The 19,690-nt window shown below is 39.1% G+C and overlaps 1 protein-coding gene across 1 annotated transcript; it reads right to left on the minus strand.

The window, feature by feature from the left end:
* Nucleotides 1-27: 27 nt before the first annotated feature.
* On the minus strand, nt 28-19,686 carry LOC134541224 (leukocyte receptor cluster member 1). The gene is made up of 3 exons (XM_063384477.1): nt 19,557-19,686; nt 12,670-12,769; nt 28-4,410 (listed from the first exon to the last, which is right to left on the minus strand). The coding sequence occupies exons 1-3, from the start codon at nt 19,577-19,579 to the stop codon at nt 3,508-3,510; spliced, it is 1,026 nt and encodes a 341-aa protein (XP_063240547.1). The 5' UTR covers nt 19,580-19,686; the 3' UTR covers nt 28-3,507.
* Nucleotides 19,687-19,690: the final 4 nt, after the last annotated feature.

The raw sequence follows: 19,690 nt of genomic DNA on the forward strand, positions 1-19,690 counted from the left end.
TTAACTAATGCAAAATATTATTTTTGAATACACAAGTCAAAATTTGACCATATTTAAACAGTTTGTACCCCAGACATAATATATATATATATATTTTTAATAAAATATGCTTTCTAAACAATATTGTTCACACAGTAGTGTTAATTTTTTTTTTAAAAAATAGAATATATATATATATATACACACACACACACACACACACACGTACATATCCGCTGTCAGTTTGCTCACAGTTCATTGTTTCTGTCTTTATTCCAGTACAGTGTTTTCCTGTTCTGTAGCCAGTTACTGTTCACATTTTCACTCTTGGTGTTCAAGTCAAAACTATATTTGCATTCGATAATCCGGCAAGCCCGTGGTACAGAATCCGCTGTATTAAAGTTTTTTCGCTTTACTTTTGGACGTATAACATCTAGCTCTTGGTATCACAAAGCCAAAACCAAAAGGAAAATATATATTGTGTTAACTGTTTTAATAAATTTTAAGAAGATGGGCAGTAAATAGTTTAATAAAAATTACTTCTCAAAAATCAGATCCAAAGTAAAGTTTTTTTTTCTTTCAAGTCTTCCTCGCTTTTATCTGAGCAGTTTCATTATATTACGTTTTGCTCCGCAAATCAAATAGTCAACGTAGCCGCTCCGACAGCGAATTCTAGCAACAGGTGCTGAAACTACGGGAGAATCGCGTCCAGACATATAGTTGAAAGAACAGTTTGCGTACACCTATCATGCTCTGCATTATTTAAAAGAATTCTACTTTAAATTTTGTGTCAAGAGTTTCGCATTATAAGTTTATTCACGACATAAGAACACACGAATTTGCTGTTACCGAGGTTAGATGACACACATCTCTGTCGAGTAAGGAAAGACTCACATTTATTTATTTTTATTCAGTCATTGACAAGCTTGTAATGAATAGCTACCACAACCAGGCTGGTCCAAATATTTGGTCTAACGTTGGTTCAAAAGTTCTGGGTTTTATTGTCAAGACAGTAAAAATTATAAACAGTATTTATGATACCATTTTCACCTGGTTTTGTAAAGTAATAATTCTTGATAATTTCTGTGCAGCTAATTTGTCTACTTAGTAAAAAGTAAATCAACTCTCATGGTTAAGTCATAATTTTAATAAGTAAAAGGAAATTATTTTCATTTAGTAGAACCACTATGTTAATGAAACTATCTAAATGTTTCAGTTTCTATAATCGATTAATGTAGGTAAGTAGCCTTGAACACAAAATGTGCTCTTTGAGCTGCAAGGGTTGAAAATAGTCAGTCACTTTTTTTTCTCCTCTTTCTGCATTTCGCACGAGGAGCAGGTAAAAGTTGTACAACAAATTTTGTCTGTAACACACAAAAAAAATTTATAAATTAAGTATTTTTTTCACCTATAATCAAAAAATAAAAGACATTGTTACAGGAGGGAGTCAAGTCACTATTTTTAATTCAATTTTTTTTAAATCACTTTTATTTAAGATCATTATGCATTGCAAAGATGTGATTATGTTAAGAGACAGGAGACACATTTACAGATTTTCTGAAACTTTAATATAATGACTTGTTATAAAAATCAACATGGGAAAAAAACCTACAAACACAGTTACATGTAGAAAAAATTTTAAACAGCGCCACAAAAGTTGAAGATTGTTCCAACCTAAGTTTGAGATTTAAAGCACTACGTTAAATTTGCAAACCTATTAATTCCAAAACAACTACATATGTGCAATACAATTAATTAACTGCCTTATGCATGCATGCACTAATGATAATGCATTTTGTAATTTTTCCTTATTGTGCATCCAGTTGTACACCTATCCCTCACTTAAAACGGCTTCAGATTGTGCGAATCCATTTGGTGCGATTTTAATTTTACTGCCCCAGTCTCAAATAGCACGTCTGTAAACTTCAGTTAGCACGAAATCTCGGCAGGCAAAAAAAAAAAAAAGTCGAGCACGACGCCACGAAGTTTGTTTCAACTTCTGTGAACATGTGCTGTGGGATACATTTAGCCAAACGAGGGGGGGGGGGGGGGGGAGAGAAGAATCGCGCGCAGGTCTGTCTACGCTATGGGCTGTTGTACAAACATCAGCTGTGGCAAGTTAAATTGCGGCTATGGAGTGTAAAGGACCAAATGTTTTCTTACGTCCGCACGTATGCCGCCGTGCCGTACCGTTGTCGCCTGGCCACAAACCGGGCCGTGAACTCAGTCTAGCCAGTGGCAGGGAATTCACTCAAAAAAAAATGCAACGTCTGCCCACATTCAGCTGCCGGTAACTGTACGTGCTTCATCACTCATAATGCATCGTGTTCAAGTATTTGAGACAAAACTAGAAGTATTACGGCACGCAGATTGTCAAAAAGGCCACGCTTATGTTGGTCGCACTTTAGTTTTAAGCAAGTCAACTGTGCGCACAATCGTACAAAATAAGGACTCTTACCAAAAGTTTATATAAGTCTGATGTTGTTTGTACTAGCGGGAATATATTTGACATTAGATAACGGAACAGAAATGAACAGATGATTCACGTGGAAAAGGTTGTTAAAAGAATGATGCAATGAAAAAAAATTGGTTTGACAATGGTTTGGAAAGGAACGCGACGTCAGTTGAAGGTCACTACTGGGCGGGCAAGTCAGCCAGCCGACTGAAGATAAAGTACATAACCACGTATCTCCCACTACGCAGTGTCGTATTTGTCATACAAAGTGCGATGAGGGGCATATAAAGATTAATGATGTGACAAATTTATAGTTGAGTGTTATTCAACGCATTTATATTATTACGTAAAGTATATTCCTGCACAATTTTGGAACACGTTAAATAAATTAGCCTTGCTATTTATGTAAACTAATGCTTCAGAATACGTGATTTCGAATAACACGAACATTTTTAGGAACAAATTAGTCGTGCTAAGTGAGGGATATGTGTATTTTAATATAAAACATTAAAATAAAGAGAGGAATTGAATGTGTATGTAACGCAAAAATGTATAATTACAGAAAAATATTTGATTTTGAAAATATGTATAAAACTTAGAAGAAAATTGTTCCTGGAAGAAATTTTTCTGTGTAACATAGCCAATTTTTTTTTAACATTAAAAATTAAAATAGAGTAACTTGAATGTGCTTTTGAATTGAAACTGTACAATTACCGAAATATATTTGATTTGGGAGATACGCATTATAAAGCTTAGCTATAAACTGGATATTCAACAAGGAACATCCACATTACAATAAAGTATATAATTGAATATGTTTTTGATGCAAAACTGTAACATGACCAAAATATATTATAATGGTGAAAATATACTGATATAAACTGGATATGCAACAACGAACAATTACGGTTACAGATCATGTGCTTCACTGGATTTTAGATAATTCTAGAATATGGATCTTAACGAAGCTATTTAAATTCAACATTAAATATTTCTTAAATTTACAAACAAACTTAGCTCTTTCCATATACTCTCACAGAACAGAAATTTTTACAATTACGTACAGCTGTTTGCTAAGCGGGGTGGTTGAAGTTCTGACGAGCTAACTCTGGGTTGAACTGCGAGTTGTACTTGCGCGTCACCGCCGGGACGGGGTCGGCGGTCGCGGGCGGGGCGGCGGCGGGGGGCGGGTCCCCCCGGAGTCTCGCCAGCAGCTCCTGGGTCCTCAGCTGCTCCTCCTTCTCCCGCCTGAGCCTCTCCGCGCGCAGCCGTGCCATGTCCACGCCGCGCCTCTCGGGCGCGTCATCGCCGTCGTCCTCGGAGCAGCTCGCGGTCCGCTCCTCCTCGCCCCCGCTCTTCCTCCGCCGCTTCGACGGACGCCTCCCGGGGGAAGCGTCGCTGTCGCTCGAGCGGTTCCTCCTCCTCTTGCACTTCTTGTTCTGCTTGAAGCTGCGCCGTTTCCTCTCCTTGTGCCTCCGGTGCTTGCCGATCTTCCCGTCTTTCCCTTTCCCGAAGTTCAGCCTGTCCGGCGCCATGACGGGACTCGCCAGAGTCGAAAGTTTCGCGCCTCGCCCGCATGTCAGCTCCGAGTGGGGCAAGTACTTCTTCAGCGCGTTCAGCGGATCCGCCGAGGACTTGCCCTTCAGGCCGACCTCGGCGCTCTCCGCGGAGTTCGCGAACCGCTCCGGGATCTTGTTGTACCAGGAGACCTTCCCCGTGGCTTCGACGGTGTCCTGGCCCAGGTAGGTGAGGTACCCTATCTGCTTCTCGTACTTCTCTTTCTGCTCCTTCTCTTCGCGCTCGTACTCCGCGTTGGTTTTGTTCGTCACGATCTTTCCTTCCTCGATGTCTTGGAACAGGTTGACGTGTTCCGGCCGGTCGCTTTTCTCCACCTTCTCGACCGGCTCTTCGACAAAGTCTCCCTTCAAACCGCTCCGTGCCTTTTCGCGCAAAGCAGAGGTCCTGGCCTCTTGTTCCTAGACAACAAGCACAAACAAAAATTATTAAACAGTCATAGCTTTTTGCCTGGGCAGTGGATTTAAAATTAATCTGAAATTATTAAAATAAAATATAGCCCAGGGACCCGCAAATTCTCTTAATTCTTCAAATACAAAATCATATGTACAAACTCAAATATAACATTACCTGCACTCTTATTTCTTTTTTCTCTCACTTCAAAATGACAAGCATAATAGTTTTAAAAATGAAAATTTTAAAAAAGGTTTCTTTTATTATTATTATTTGACTGTTTAAGGATGGTGTACATAAATTTCTTATAAACAGTTTTGGGTTTCTGTATCTTACAGGCAAGATAAATTTTAAAACAAATCCTTTTTTTTTGTTCAAACATTGTACAAAGATTGGTATATATTTTCCACAATTGAAATAATCTGTTATTAATTACAACCCCTAACAAAATAGGCCTGGTCATTATGTTTTTGGCTCAACTGAATATTTTTACAGTGTTTTAGCAATTGGAACTCAACCTTTAAAATTATTAATAAAACTATTTGTAAAACAGTGATTAGCTCGCATTGTCGAGTGGCTTAACATTAAATAAAATTTTAAAAAATCTTATTTTTGGCATATATTAGTAATATAAAAAATGACAGGTTACATTTGTAACTCAATTTCATTAAAAAAAAAAAAAAAAAGGTTTTGATGTCAAGTGGTTTTTACATATAAACACTGCTCCGGAATACCTCGACGATATTCTGACTATCCAGATACACTCACATCATGAAACAATATACATATACAACAATAAATGCACGATTTAATTTATTACCTATTATATATTAATTATTCTGCGCTCGGAGGAGACAATGGGCTAGAAGCACCAGCGAGCGTCAACCTCATCATTCTACCTCACTAACACAGACACACCCCTGACTGGGAAAACCCCTTACGGAGAAGGGAATAGGCCTCGCATTCTTGCTGTTTCAAGTATTCTGGTAGTGCTTGCGATAAAGCTTCCGTGCTAAATATTTCGGTTCGGCACGGCACAGGAATTAGCTTTGGCTACCTGCTGAAGTCAACACTTAAAAAACCGTTGTGGATATCATGATAGTTGTAGTCGCCCGTCTGAAGTAATATGTTGTTTCCTCGCGCCGCTTACAAACTGGAGCCTGTTATTAAACATTTGGGTGCATCAAGGTGTAGAAAGTCTGGGAGATATGATTTATGCCTCGACATGCCAAAAAAAAAAAGGGGTAAATAGTACAAAATTAGAATTATAGCAAAAAAAAAAATGGAAAAATTCAAAAAGCAAAGACCTAATCCGAATTGAGAGATGAGTAATTATAATTTTTTTTTTTTAGTTTTTGTTTTCTTTAATGATTCAACTTGCACTTACGTGTTTGGTATCTGCAGTAACACGTTGAATATTGGTGTTACCTGAGCCTACCGAGAGCTGGAACGAGACAGTTTTGCTTCAAGCCAGAGAGGCTCCTAGGAAAGACAATGCCACCCAACAGCTCAAAAATACTCAAGGAACCGAACGCAGCACCGAGAAGGCGTAAGCCTGGAGTTGAATCGGGTATGCCTGGCCAGTTTCTTTCCCCGTCTGTAACCCACACTGCAATTTAATAGTGTATTACAAGTTTATAAAGTGAGCACTGACAGACAGATAATAGCGGATCAGCACGTACAGTGAAACGTTTAAGCGGAATTACCGAACGTCAACACAGATTCAAAGGGAATGCCAAATGTGAAGCGTAAAAATTGATTCTCACACACACACACACACACACACACACAAAGTGACATGACAGTGCAGTGGCCGGCAAGTGAATTCACCGACTGTGATCTCTCACTGACGTCTGTTCACAATGGGCTGTGTTTCGTCGTCTGGAAACTGCACCCGTAAACATCCGCCGGTTGCACAGAGGTGAAACGAGAAAATATCGCCCGCAAGCAATCCAGCGGTAGCGGTGACGGCGAAATCACTGTTTGCGCCGGCACGGACAAGCGCCGCGCGAGCTGGAACCAAACTCTTCGAATACCTACAAAAATATTTTCCACCTCGTCGGTGGATTCATGGGCCGTCCATGGCACCGTCACGTCGCTGGTGTATGTGTAAACGGGCCTTAACCCTCTTGAAAACAGAAAACGCTGAACTGAAATAACAACCGAGAGTAACGATCAACTCCGAGTCGAAAAAAAACGCAGTTCAGCGCAGTAGCGCCGGAATCCACCTGAGGAAAAAAAAACAACTAAACACAAGGGGCTTGTTTCACGCCAGCTTACAGAAGGTGCCGAACCATAGAATACCGGATTAAAGGCATTTTCCTGTTCTCGGTTGAAGGATAGTTTTTGGTAAGGACAGTGTGGGAGTGTTAAGCCTGTAGGCTTGAGTGGGGGAGAGGGGGAAAGAGATGAAATTGTTAGTGAGAGAAGCAAGGGCACTACGGATTAAACTCGAAGGGTTTAAAAGTGTGGGACCGCACAGTATGTAGGAGGAGTCCTAATCAGATTGCAGATTGAAGGAGGTAACTAATTAAAAAAAAAAAAAAACACATGAGTGAGTCTTTCAGCACTCGTCAGAGAAGTGTAACATCTAACCTCCGCAACGAGCAAATTCATGCTTCTCAAGTTGCGAATACACTGATAATACGAAACTCGGGGCTCAGACGCAAAATTTAAGGTTGAATTATTTACAACAATGCCGAGCATGATGAATATAGACTATGCAAAATGTGTTTTCAAATATATTTCTGGACGAGAATCACGCCTAGTTTCTGCAGCCACCGCTAGAACTCGCTGCCGGAGCAGCTACGTCAACTATCAAATACAGTAAACTCCCTATTATCCGCGCACGTGATGAAAAAATACAGCTCATATGTAAATCTGTATTTTATTACAAGTGAGCAAATTTGAACTCTACTGACGAGTGTATTGTGTGCAGTATACAGTAAAACGCCACAGGCCTTTTCGGAACTCACGCAGTGTCTAATGAAGTTTCTGAGTACGTACAGTTCTGTATCCTTGTTACGAAACAAGTACCGTGCACTTTTATGTTTACATTACTGAAATTTATTGTATTTAGTAAAATACTAACATTTTAGCATCATTAAAATTTTTTTTACTGTTAATTGTAACTTTTACTGTACATAAATTTTTAGAATTTTAAGTTGAAATTAATGCTTCCTTTTTTGTATCCCATTTTCGGCTCTTTTGTGGATTATCAGCGATTTTCACTATCCGCGGTGGCCCTGCCACTTAATTTTGCGGATAATCGGGAGTGTACTGTAATTCCATTTGCAGACCAAACATAATTGTTATTAAAATACTGCCATCTTGTAAAAATCCATAAAACAGTTAATGCTATAATTTTTCCCTTTATCCTTAAGAAGTTTGGTTCCACCCACCCACCATAGATAACACTCCATACTTTCTGTCAAATATTTCTGAAACATTCGAGAAATTGCTCGCACTAAATGCCATATATACCGATGTTACACATAAATAGTTATAGTGAAACGCTGCTAAGAAGAACCCACTAGAACCACTAGAATAACCTACTCAAATAGAAGCACCCTAGATAACATCATAACAAACATAAATCACATACACTACACATCTCTAAACTATGAAACAGCCCTGTCTGATCATGATGCCCAAATCATTGCACTAGAAAAATCTATTTTAGATAGTAATATCAAAATTAAAAAGTTGTTTACAACTTACAATATAAGAAAATTTAATGATGATAAAATTACTCTTTTCAATAACCTGCTACAGAAGGAGAACTGGCACGAGGTATACTCTCAGAATGACTCTAATATGGCGTGGAATGTGTTTTCCAACACATTCTCACGGATATTTGAACGAGCCTTCCCAAAAGTAACAGTAAAGGATAAAAACAACACTTCCAACAAATGGATGACTAGAGGACTTCACATTTCATACAATAGACTTAGATCACTCTACCAAGAAAAAAGGAGAAATATAAGTGAAAGTCAAAAAATATACATTAAAAATTATGAAAAGATATATAAAGAGTTAATTAATACAGCTAAAAAGCTATATAATAATAATATAATAGATAAAGCACCTAATAAGTGTAAACAAATGTGGAATTTAATAAAACAAGAAACTAAACAAGGTCACTGCCATGTAAATCTATCTCTAAAAATAAAGGACTGCCTAGTTGAAAATCCAATTATAATTGTCAATGAGTTTAATAAATTTTTTACAACAGTACCTCATGAACTAGTAAGGCAAGCTGACCCACAAATAGCTGATATTACCATCCCTCAAAAAGACAAAGGTTCAATAAACATAAACCAAGAATCTATAATTTTCAATCCAATTACTGAAAATGATATACTTAAAATAGTAAATATTCTAAAAGCAAAGAATTCAGCTGGCTTAGATGAAATACCTATGACCATAATAAAAAAATGCTGTCATGCCATTAAGTATCCACTAACATATATTTTTAATCATTGTTTACTAAACGGAGTGTTTCCTGATAGGCTAAAGTGGGCTAAAATAATCCCGATCCACAAAAAGGGAGAAGCTACTAGTATGACCAATTATAGGCCTATTGCAGTACTTTCTTCTTTCTCAAAAATTCTTGAAAAAATCATTGCCCACCAGTTAATAGCATTTTTAGAAAAATGTAAAATAATATCACCAAATCAGTTTGGCTTTTTAAAAGGGAAATCAACAGAACAAGCAATATATCACTTTATAAACAAAGTAGTTGACTCTTTCGATAAACAAAACCATGTCTTAGGTATTTTTGCTGATCTCTCTAAGGCTTTTGATTGTGTAGATCATAAGTTGTTAATTACAAAATTAGAATCATATGGGGTAAGAGGAGTACCACTTAAAATATTTCAATCATATTTACATAACCGTTATCAAGTTACAGCACTTACTCATAGAAATAACAATGGAAGATTAATAGAATACATTTCGCAAAAAAATCCAGTAACCATTGGTGTACCTCAAGGCTCGATATTGGGGCCAATATTATTTATACTATTTATCAATGACCTTCCACAAACAGTAAGATTACTTAAAGGTGAAGCAACTATGTTTGCTGATGATACAAGTGTAATAATATCAGGAACTGAAAAAACAGATTTTATAAACATAACAAATACAGTGATAAGTGAACTCAATAAATGGTTCCAAAAAAATAAACTTGTCCTCAACATTTCTAAATCCACTATAATGAAATTTTCACGGTCAAAACATTTAATTCTGGAAGACGAAATTAAGCCTATTGGAAACAGAAAATTGGAAATTAAAAATGAAATAAAATTTCTTGGTTTAGTAATTGATAAAAATCTATCCTGGAATGTGCACATAAACACTATTTCTAAAAAATTAAGCACTATGTGTTATGCTATGCAAACCATTAAAAATATTTGTTCGACTCAAGCTGTCCGAGCTCTATATTTCTCAAACGTTCAATCTATCCTTGAGTATGGTATTATTTTTTGGGGAAACTCAAGTAAAGCAATTAAATTATTTCGCCTTCAAAAAAAAATACTAAGAATAATAAAAGGTAAAAATAAAAAGTACCATTGCAAACCTCTCTTCAAGGAGCTAAACTTTCTTACACTCCCCTCCTTGTACATATATCATACCATATTGTTTGTAACTCAACATATAAATTTTAAACAAAATAGTGATATACATGAATATAATACCAGGGGTCAAAATAAGTTACAGATAGTAGGGCATAGAACCAATATATTTGCACAAGGCCCGTACTATTGTGGCATAAAATTAATTAACAAACTTCCAAGACAGATGATAAATACTAGAAATGATAAGAAATTTAAAAAGGAATTAAAAGAGTATTTAACTAATGAAGCGTTCTACTCTGTTAAAGAGTTTTTAGATGGGTGATTCATATTTTTTGAAAAGTGATTATATTAAATGCTCTGCAAATATAGTTATTGTATCTGTTTTGTATATTAAATGCTCTGTAAACATTGACTATTTATGACTTGTATCTGTCTTGTCTTTTTTCTATCTATATATGTATATAAGTCCCACTTTTGTTTTTATTTTTTAATATATGTTATATAATTTAATGTATCAAAACTGTATATTAATTGCTACTGTATATGATTTGCTGGTAGCACCATGACAAAATATCCGCTGTACTGAATTTGAGTTCTGTATGTGAGTGTCCTATGTGTTTTGTATTAACAACTCCCCTTCAGGCTGCCTGGAGAAATGGAGGCTTATAAATAAATAAAAAAAAATAAAAAAAAAGTTTCTTAAAGTACAATAAATAAAGTACTATACATAGTGAAACCCTTTAAAACAAAAACTACCTTACCTATATAATATTTTTTGCTAAGTCCGAGTCAAAACTGTATCCAACAAGACATTTACACTTCTATAACACAAACATTTTTCTTTTCTTTCATTAGTAAACTTTTTATAACATAAAACCAAAAATTACATTTAATATTATTTTTCTTTAAAATGGCTGAAACGTATTAATATTTGATCAATTATTTTTTAAGTCACAAAGGTATGTTTTAAATTTTTAATAAAATGACACGAATTAAGAAGATTCAATTTTAAAATATACACCTAAATGTTCACAAAAATCCTCATAGAAGAACTAAAAATCTGCAAAGTTGATGGAAAAAAATAGTTGATAAAGTAATGGGACACTACACAATCATCAGTTTGGGTGATTTCTTTAATTGAACTAAAATTTAGAGCATATAATGAGCTATCTGACTAACACTGTTTGACACATCTCTAATATGGATAGAATACTTCTATAAATTCTTGTTATTTCAGAACTAAATTTATATACCAAATTCACTGCATTTTTTGTGACAGTCACACTCAAAATTTTGTGTTGTGTCCTGAGGAGTGGGAAATTCGATACTGTAAACTTACTAACCTTGTTTCGTTCCACACCTTTATAACAAACAAACAGAAAATACAGTCCCTTCTGGGACAGCTTATTAAAAGAGTAAAAATTTTTTGTACTTATAGGTACTGGAAAAAAGATTGGCAAACAGAGAGATGCCGGGACAATGGAGGTTTTATGACGGAAATGAAGAAAATCCAGCCACTGCATTCCCTTTGGACGCACCAGTTTCAACAGAACCCACAACATTTTTCCCCTCAAATTACTATCATTGAGGAATTTCCAAAACTTTTCCAGGTCTTAAAGTAAGTTCCCTGACTTTACCTGACCAATTTCGACTTCCCTGACCAATTTTGACTTCCCTGACTTTCCCTGGCCAGTTTCGACTTCCCTGACTTTCCCTGGCCAATTTCGACTTCTCTGACTTTCCCTGGCCAATTTCGACTTCCCTGACTTTCCCTGGCCAATTTTGACTTCCCCGACTTCCCCTGGCCAATTTCGACTTTCCCTGACCAATTTTGACTTACCCGACTTTCCCTGGCCAATTACGACTTCCTAGACTTTCCCTGGCCAATTTCGACTTCCCTGACTTTCCAGGATGTGGACATCCTGATGGAGAGCGCTGTGTACTGCTGGTTAAAGCTTCGGCCACACAGGGCGCTAGGCTCACCATGTTCGCTACGCGAGTCAAATACAGCCAACTGCATCTCAGGTGTCACGGGTCACATCAAGCAGTGCTTGCTACGTTTGCTATGTTGGCGACGTCTTGGCTATTTTTCTAAACGTCGCTGACTTGACGCATGCGCAGATAACCAAAAAACATCTGTTTTCGCACGGAATTGCGCTGCATTTCTGCGTTTACTTCTGATGAAGTTTAATTTCCCTCAGTATCGTGCTTTAAATAGTCATGTCGACTGTGAGGTTCATCAAAGTATTACGAAAATATCCACGTTTATGGAATAAACCGATGGGAGAACATAGAAGGCAGGATATGCAGGAAAATGCCCGGGATTTGATTCCAAGTGAATGCTGTCAAACTGAGTTGTATTTATCCTGAAATAATCCATAAATTTGGTTTTATCCTTACAAGCAACTGATTCATCAAATCATGAAATACTTTCAATTGTTTTGTTTTTTGAATAACTTCATTAACCTGTTCCTTTTCACGTTCACATACTTGTGAGAGCCAGCAGAAAATAATAATCGTAGGAATCATCCCATCACCCGAATCCCACGGCACGCGTCTCTCCGACATCGGGAACTAGCCCGATTTGTCTGGCCGCCTGACGCAGAGAACATGGCCCAGGTTTCTGCGTGGCCTCTGCTTAAGAAGGAGAAGTGCATGGACTGGATCTTCCACATCAAAGAGACTCACTGCAAGCAGCGCCCTCCTCTGCCGTTCCTTCTCTTCCTCCGCCGCTTGCGCCTCGTCTCGGCGCACGCGAGCGATGTTCTCCCTGGTCCGAACATGCCACCTGCAAGCACAAGCACATGCAAGCAATCCAAAACACAGCAAAGTACAGCCCCATTGTAAGCACGGTCATCAACAGTGTCCTGAGTTTACTGCAGTGGATTTGATTGTCAATTCTAGAATTAGTTGCCAAGCAGCCACACCAACTATTGAATCATTTGATTTGCAGAGCAAAATTTTACACTACGTAATGAAATGGCTCCGATAAAAACGAAAAAGTCTTGAAAAATACTAAACCCCAAGTTTTGGGCCGGATTTTCGACAAGGAATTTTATTAAAATGCTGCCCGTCTTGTTAAAATTCCTAAACAGTTAATACTATAAAGTTTCCCTTTGGCTTTGTAAACTTAAATAAAATGTAACAAAATGTTTCCACAGATTTGGTGATTGCAGACTGGAGCATGTCATTTTACTTTCAAATAATTATAACTTGGGGTTTTTCCCATAATTTTTCCTGAATTTAAAGTAAAACCCTTGACTTTTCCTGACCAATACCAGCTACCCTTATTTTCAAGAATGTGGACTCTCTGTTTAAATTACCTTTTTCCAAGTGAAATTTTAGAAACAATAAAACGTTGGATTTACATTCAGAAGGAAATAGATTTTAGACCCGCTCCATCTGTCCTGATTTCAGTTTTAAAAAGTTTCTTGAAATCACTCCAGGAGAGCCCAATGCTGACTACAAATGTATCAAAGTTTGAGGAACATTGTTCCATTTATTTATTTATTTTTATTTATTTATTCATTTCATTCCGTAGACCCCTTACAAACTGCTGGAGTTCTGGGATATGGAACATGTCAGTTTTATATACATTAAAAAATAACATATCTAAGATCAGCGCTTACACATAAACCCACAGCAATACATAAATACAGTAATCTATGTACAAAAGAATAACAAAAGTATGTATAGTATTTGATTACATATTTAGACACCATTTCACATATACATTTAGCTTGAGACTTTATTATATTTGACAGATTTATTAATTTTTTAATAGTGGATCTTCTTATTATATTATACAATACTAAATATCAAATGTGAGATAAAAGTTATTGTATTACAAGAAGTAGAATAAAATGTCAAACAGTTAGTATGTGAGAAATTCATCCACTGTATAGAATGTCTGAGATAAAAGAAATATTTTAAGGTTCTTCTGGAATTTTTTATTATTTTGTTTGCTTAGCTCTTTCAGACCCTCAGGTAACTTATTAAATAGTTTTATGCCTGAGAAAATTGCACCCTTCTGACTTAGCTTGAGTCTGTTAAGTGGCAAGTGGAGGTCATTTCTATTTCTGGTATTGTATGTGTGCACATCTGAGCTTTTTAAAAAGTAGTCAAAATTCTTTACTACAAATTTAATTGTAGAATATATATATTGTGAAGGAAAAGTAAGAATGTTAAGTTTTTTGAATAATGGTCTGCAAGAGTCCAGTTTTTTTGCTCCCGTCATAATTCTGATGACTCTCTTATGTATAATGAAAATGTGCTTGCTATGGGAAGATTGTGCCCAGAAAATTATACCAAATGACATTATTGAATGAAAGTATGCATAGTATACTTGCTTAAGTGACTCTAGGTTCATATAATGAGCCAAAGTACGTAATGAAAAGCAGGCTGCATTTAGTTTAGGTATAATGTTGTGTATGTGTGTGTTCCCATTCAAACAACTATCTAAATGAAGACCTAAGAATTTGGTATTCATGCATCCCTTTATGACTGTAACTCCGTAATTAACTTGCAAGTCATTATTCTGCACGTAGCTTGTGTTAAATTTAAGAAATGCTGTTTTTTCTAGATTTAATGTTAATTTGTTTGCTTCGAACCATATTTTTAAGTTGCGAAGCGTTTCATGTATATTGTTAGTTAGAGTCTGATGGTTAGCTTGAGTGAAAAGTATGCTGGTATCATCAGCAAAGAGAACTGCATTAGCTTTATCAGCTATATAACAAGGCAAGTCATTTATATAGAAGATAAAAAGCAATGGACCAAGAATAGACCCTTGTGGGACACCACATTTGTTTACACCTACTTCCGAGAATATTTCACCGTTGTCTTGATCCGTTATGGCTACTTGTTGATATCGTTGAGTTAGATAGGATGTGAACCATTGTAATTCAGTGCCTTGAATACCATAATGATACAATTTGTCTAGAAGTATCTTGTGGTCCACACAGTCGAAAGCTTTGGTTAAGTCGCAAAAAAGACCCACAGCCTTCTCTCTCTTATCTAGGGATTTTAGTACTATTGATGTTAATTTAAACGCTGCGTCATCAATGGATTTACCACTGCGAAATCCATACTGATCTTTAGTCAATAGGTTATTTGACTCAAGGTATTTAGACAGTCTTTTATGTACTAATTTCTCCATTATCTTAGCAAATGTTGATATAAGTGAAATGGGTCTGTAGTTTGACATTAAATTCGCATCATTCTTTTTATGGAGAGGTTTAACAATGGTAAATTTTAATCGTTCTGGAAAGATACCTGTTGAAAATGATTTATTAAATATGTTACTAAGAGGGGCACTGATCTTGTTAATACATTTCTTGAGTAGTACACTTGATATTTGATCATAGCCTGTAGAAGTTTTAGGAGCTAAAGAGTGTACAATTTCACAAATTTCTGTAGGTGTTGTGGGGGTAAATACAAAATTACACGTTGAGTAATTCTACTGTGCAATATATACAATACTGCATTTTTAACATTAATAAATTAAAATAAAGTAAGCAGTTGAATGTGTCTGTGATTTGAAACTGTACGTTTATCAAAATATTTTGTATTTTAAAGATATGCGATTGAAAGCTTTGATATAAACTAGATACTGTGTAAGGAACAATTACCTCACTTAAGTATCACAATATCTCCTTAGAGAATGATTGAAAAACATGCCAGGAAGTAAAACAAAAAATCAAAGCATTTTAGAATTTTTTGTTTTTTTTTTTTTTAATAGAAAAGTGGATCTCATTCAGAATTTTCAAGTAATGTATTTTATTATTACTTAACCTGCAATTGGGCTTTCACCCGGTGGCAAGAACTCCCACTCACTCCCCTCTCCCCCCCCCCTCCATCAGCTTTCTCCTCAGCTCCCTCCCATCCCTGACCTCCACCATTTCCTCCCCCAGCCCATTCCACTCCCTCCCCGTCCTCACCAGGAAGGTGTTCCGCCCTCTCTCTGTCCGCCTCCACACCCTCTGGAGCTTACATCTGTGGTCTCTTCGTCCTCTGTACTCCCCTCTATGTACTTTGCTTCCCAATTGCCCCCATCCCCCTTCCCCCTTCAGCACCTTGAACATCCTGACCAACCTTTCCACTCTTCTTCTCCTCTGTAACGTTTCCCACCCCAACTCCTTAATCATTTCCGTTGGGCTATGCAGTTTCCCATCCTGCCCCTCCCTCCTTCTCCACATTCCCATCACCCACCTAGCCGCTCTGCGCTGCACCCCTTCCAGCTCCTTCACCTCAGTCACCAGGTAGGGGTCCCAGACCGCCGCCGCATACTCCAACATTGGCCTGACCAATGTGGAGTATGCCTTCTCCTTTGTCCTCCTCCCAGCTCCCTGCAGGGTCCTACCAAGCAACCCCAGCGCCTGCCTTCCCCTCCTGACCACCCCCTCTATGTGCTCCGCCCATCCTAGGTCATTTTTCAGTGTCACCCCCAGGTACTTATATCCTGCTGCCTCTCTTATCTCCTGCCCCTTCCAGTAATATACATTTCGTGTGACTTTCCTCCTCTTTGTAAATCTGACAACTTTTGTCTTACCAACATTCAAGGACATTCCATTTTTCTCCGTCCATTGCTCCAACCTTATCAAGTCCTCTGTTAAACATCCCCCTTCCCCCACAACCTCATACACTACACAGTCATCTGCAAATAGCCTCCATCTGGCTTTCATGCCCTCCCCCAGATCGTTTATCATAATTGTGAACAACAGAGGCCCCAGCACACTCCCCTGTGGCACCCCCGACGTCACTTCCCCCTCCTCGGAGCTTTCCTCACCCACTCTCACTCTTTGTCTTCTATTCCTCAGGAAATCACCCACCCAGTTTACCACCCTTCCATCCCTCACCAGCAACTCAACCTTTTCCATTAACCTCCTATGGGGGACCTTATCAAACGCCTTTTCAAAATCTATAAAGATTGCATCTATCTGCTTCCCCCCGTCCACCGCTTCCACCAGGTCTTCCAACAGCCCAGCCATCTGGGTCTCGCATGAGAACCCCATCCTGAATCCATGCTGCCTGTTATCCACCCACCCCAGATCTTCCATTTCCCCCTTTACGTACCTTCCTACCAACCTCTCCATCACTTTTCCTACACAGGACGTCAAACTGACCGGCCTGTAACTTCCTGGCTCCGCCTTATCATTTCCCCCCTTGTAGATGGGAACTACCACTGCCTCCTTCCATTCCATTGGTAGTTTCCCCTCCTCCAGAGACTGCTTGAAAACCTCCAACAGGTACTTCCCAATCTCCCTATCACCCAACTTCAAATGACTATTCCCTATACCATCTGGCCCAGCTGCCTTTCTCCCTTTCAACCTCCTGATCACCTTAATTACATCTGTCAGTCGCAGCTCAAAGGCCTTCCTGCCCATTAAACTGTCGTCCTCTTTACCCTCCCATGCCTCCCCCTTTGTAAATACTGCCAGATATTGCTCCTGCAGTAAGTCTGCCTTTTCCCTGTCCTCTGTATATTCCTGCCCCCCTCCTCCTCTGAGAACCCCTATTCCCTCCTCACCCTTCACTCTTCTTATGTATCTGTAGAGCTCCGCCCCATTTACCGTCCCCCCTTCCCCCATCAGCTGTTCCATGTAAGCATCCCTTGCTTCCCGCGATTTCCTCCCTAGTTCCTTCCCAAGCGCCTTCATTTCCGCCTCTATCTCCTCTCCCCCAAGCTTCCTTGCCCTCGCATGCAGCCTCCTACATTTCCTTTTCAACACTTTCAACTCCCTTCCATAGTAGGGAGGGTCACCTCCTTGGCCTACCCTCCTCTGAGGTACAAAACGTGTAGCCATCTGCAGCAGAATATTTCTTAAGGCAGCCCATCTACCTTCGAGGTCCTCTATATCTACCCATCTACTGTATTCCCCCTTCAGGAATGCCTCTGCCCCCACTCTATCAGCCTTACCCCAACAGTTTACCACGTTTCCCCTCCTTACCCTTTTCTCCCTCCAGCCCACGTCTAACTCCACTACTGGGATCCTGTGATCACTGATGCCCTCCATTACCACACTTCCCCTGACCGCCTCCATTGGTCTCACAAGTACCACATCCAACAGGTTCCCGTCATCCTGCTCTCCTCTCCTGGCACCTTTTCTGGTGCTTTCAGTCACCACCTGCTCCAGTCCTCTGTTTGCCAGTTGAGATGCCCATCTCTGTTCCCTTGACCCCATCCCCTCCGGCCCCTTTTCCCATGCCACCCCTGGCATGTTCAGATCCCCCGCCACTATCACCCACTTGCCTTCCCCTAGCATGTCCAACCTGTCCTGCACCTCCCGTATGGCTTCATCCCCTTGCCCTGGTGGCCGGTACACCGCAATCAGCCGTACATTTTTCTCTCCTACCTGGAACTGCATCTCCAATAACTCCGCTCTCCCCCCAACCCATACAACCCTACCACAGAGTCCCTCTCGCATGCACACCATTACCCCTCCTCCATTCCTGTTCCTGTCCCTTCTAAATATTTCAAAGTGTGCTCTCTTCAGTTCCCCATCTCTAATTTCCTCGTCCAACCATGTCTCCACCGCTACAATGATATCCGCCCCATAGGCTTCCACCCTGCCCCAGAACTCCTCCACCTTCTTATATATACTTCTACAGTTTATAACTGCGACTTTTACATATTGGCATTTTCCCCTTTGCGCCTCTGTCCCTTCCGCCCTGATACGAGTGCCCCTTCCCCTTAGAACCCCGATTTCCAGCACTCTTGCAGCCCTATCCAACTCCACCCCCCTCTTTCCTCCTTCCTCGCTCCCCGTCCAACCAATCTGAGTTTTGTTGACTTTAGCTGTCACCTCCTCCCTAGCATTGCTATCGGCTCTATATTCACAATCACCCCCCTTCTCTCCACCTTCCTCACTATCTAGTTGCTATCTTCTTCCCTGCTGCTCAAACCTTGCCCTTTCCAAATGGCCAGAAGTCTCCCTTCCTAGCAGGTCTCCTAGCATCCATTTTCCCCTCTCTGTTAGGTGAACCTGATCCCTGCCCACACAGTCCTGCCCCACCCATTTCCTGCTATCTACCAACATGGCTCCCAAGTCCCTACACACCCTCTCATACACCTCGCTGACCGCCGCAGCCTTGACATAGTTTATACCCCTCCTTACTAGTACCCCACTGACCACAACTCTGGCTACAGGGAACTTCTCCTTCACCTTGCCCACTAGCCCCCTCATATCCTCCTCTACTTCCCTCCCCACCACTCTACCAGCCACATCATTTCCCCCTACATGAACAACCACCACCTTAACTTTACTGCTTCCTTTCATGCAGCCTACCCTCTCCCCCAAGTTCCTAATCTTTGCACCTCCAAACGCAGCTTTATATATACTTCCTTTCCCCACCCCCTGCAATTCTACCCCCTTCACAATAGAGCTGCCCAGTTAGTTCATCAAAATGATTTTGAACACATTAGATCACTGTCACCAATCAAAACCAAAATATTGTTACGTAAGCGAAGAGCACAGGACAACTATGGCATATTTCCTGGCCCTATAGAATTATTTAAATTGAAGGTAACGTTTATTAAAAAAAAAACATTTAATTTAATTTATTTGTCGTTTACTTGCCTCTTCTTCGGTAGAATATTCATAATTGCGACTGCAATGAAATAATATTTACTTAATGAACATAAATACCATATTTATTTACTACAAGTCGGACAAAAAATAAACAACCATAGAGAAGGAACATGATGATCATC

The sequence above is a fragment of the Bacillus rossius genome, chromosome 18 (assembly GCF_032445375.1).
Source record: "Bacillus rossius redtenbacheri isolate Brsri chromosome 18, Brsri_v3, whole genome shotgun sequence".
NCBI lineage: Eukaryota > Metazoa > Arthropoda > Insecta > Phasmatodea > Bacillidae > Bacillus > Bacillus rossius.

Bases quoted from the DNA above. Each gene is read 5' to 3' on its own strand.
- LOC134541224 (XM_063384477.1), bottom strand. From the start codon at position 19,579: ATGAATATTCTACCGAAGAAGAG. The intron at 12,770-19,556 runs GCAAGTAAACGA...TTGTGCTTGCAG, and splicing joins AATATTCTACCGAAGAAGAG to GTGGCATGTTCGGACCAGGG. The intron at 4,411-12,669 runs GTGAGTCTCTTT...CTTGTTGTCTAG, and splicing joins AGAGGAGGGCGCTGCTTGCA to GAACAAGAGGCCAGGACCTC.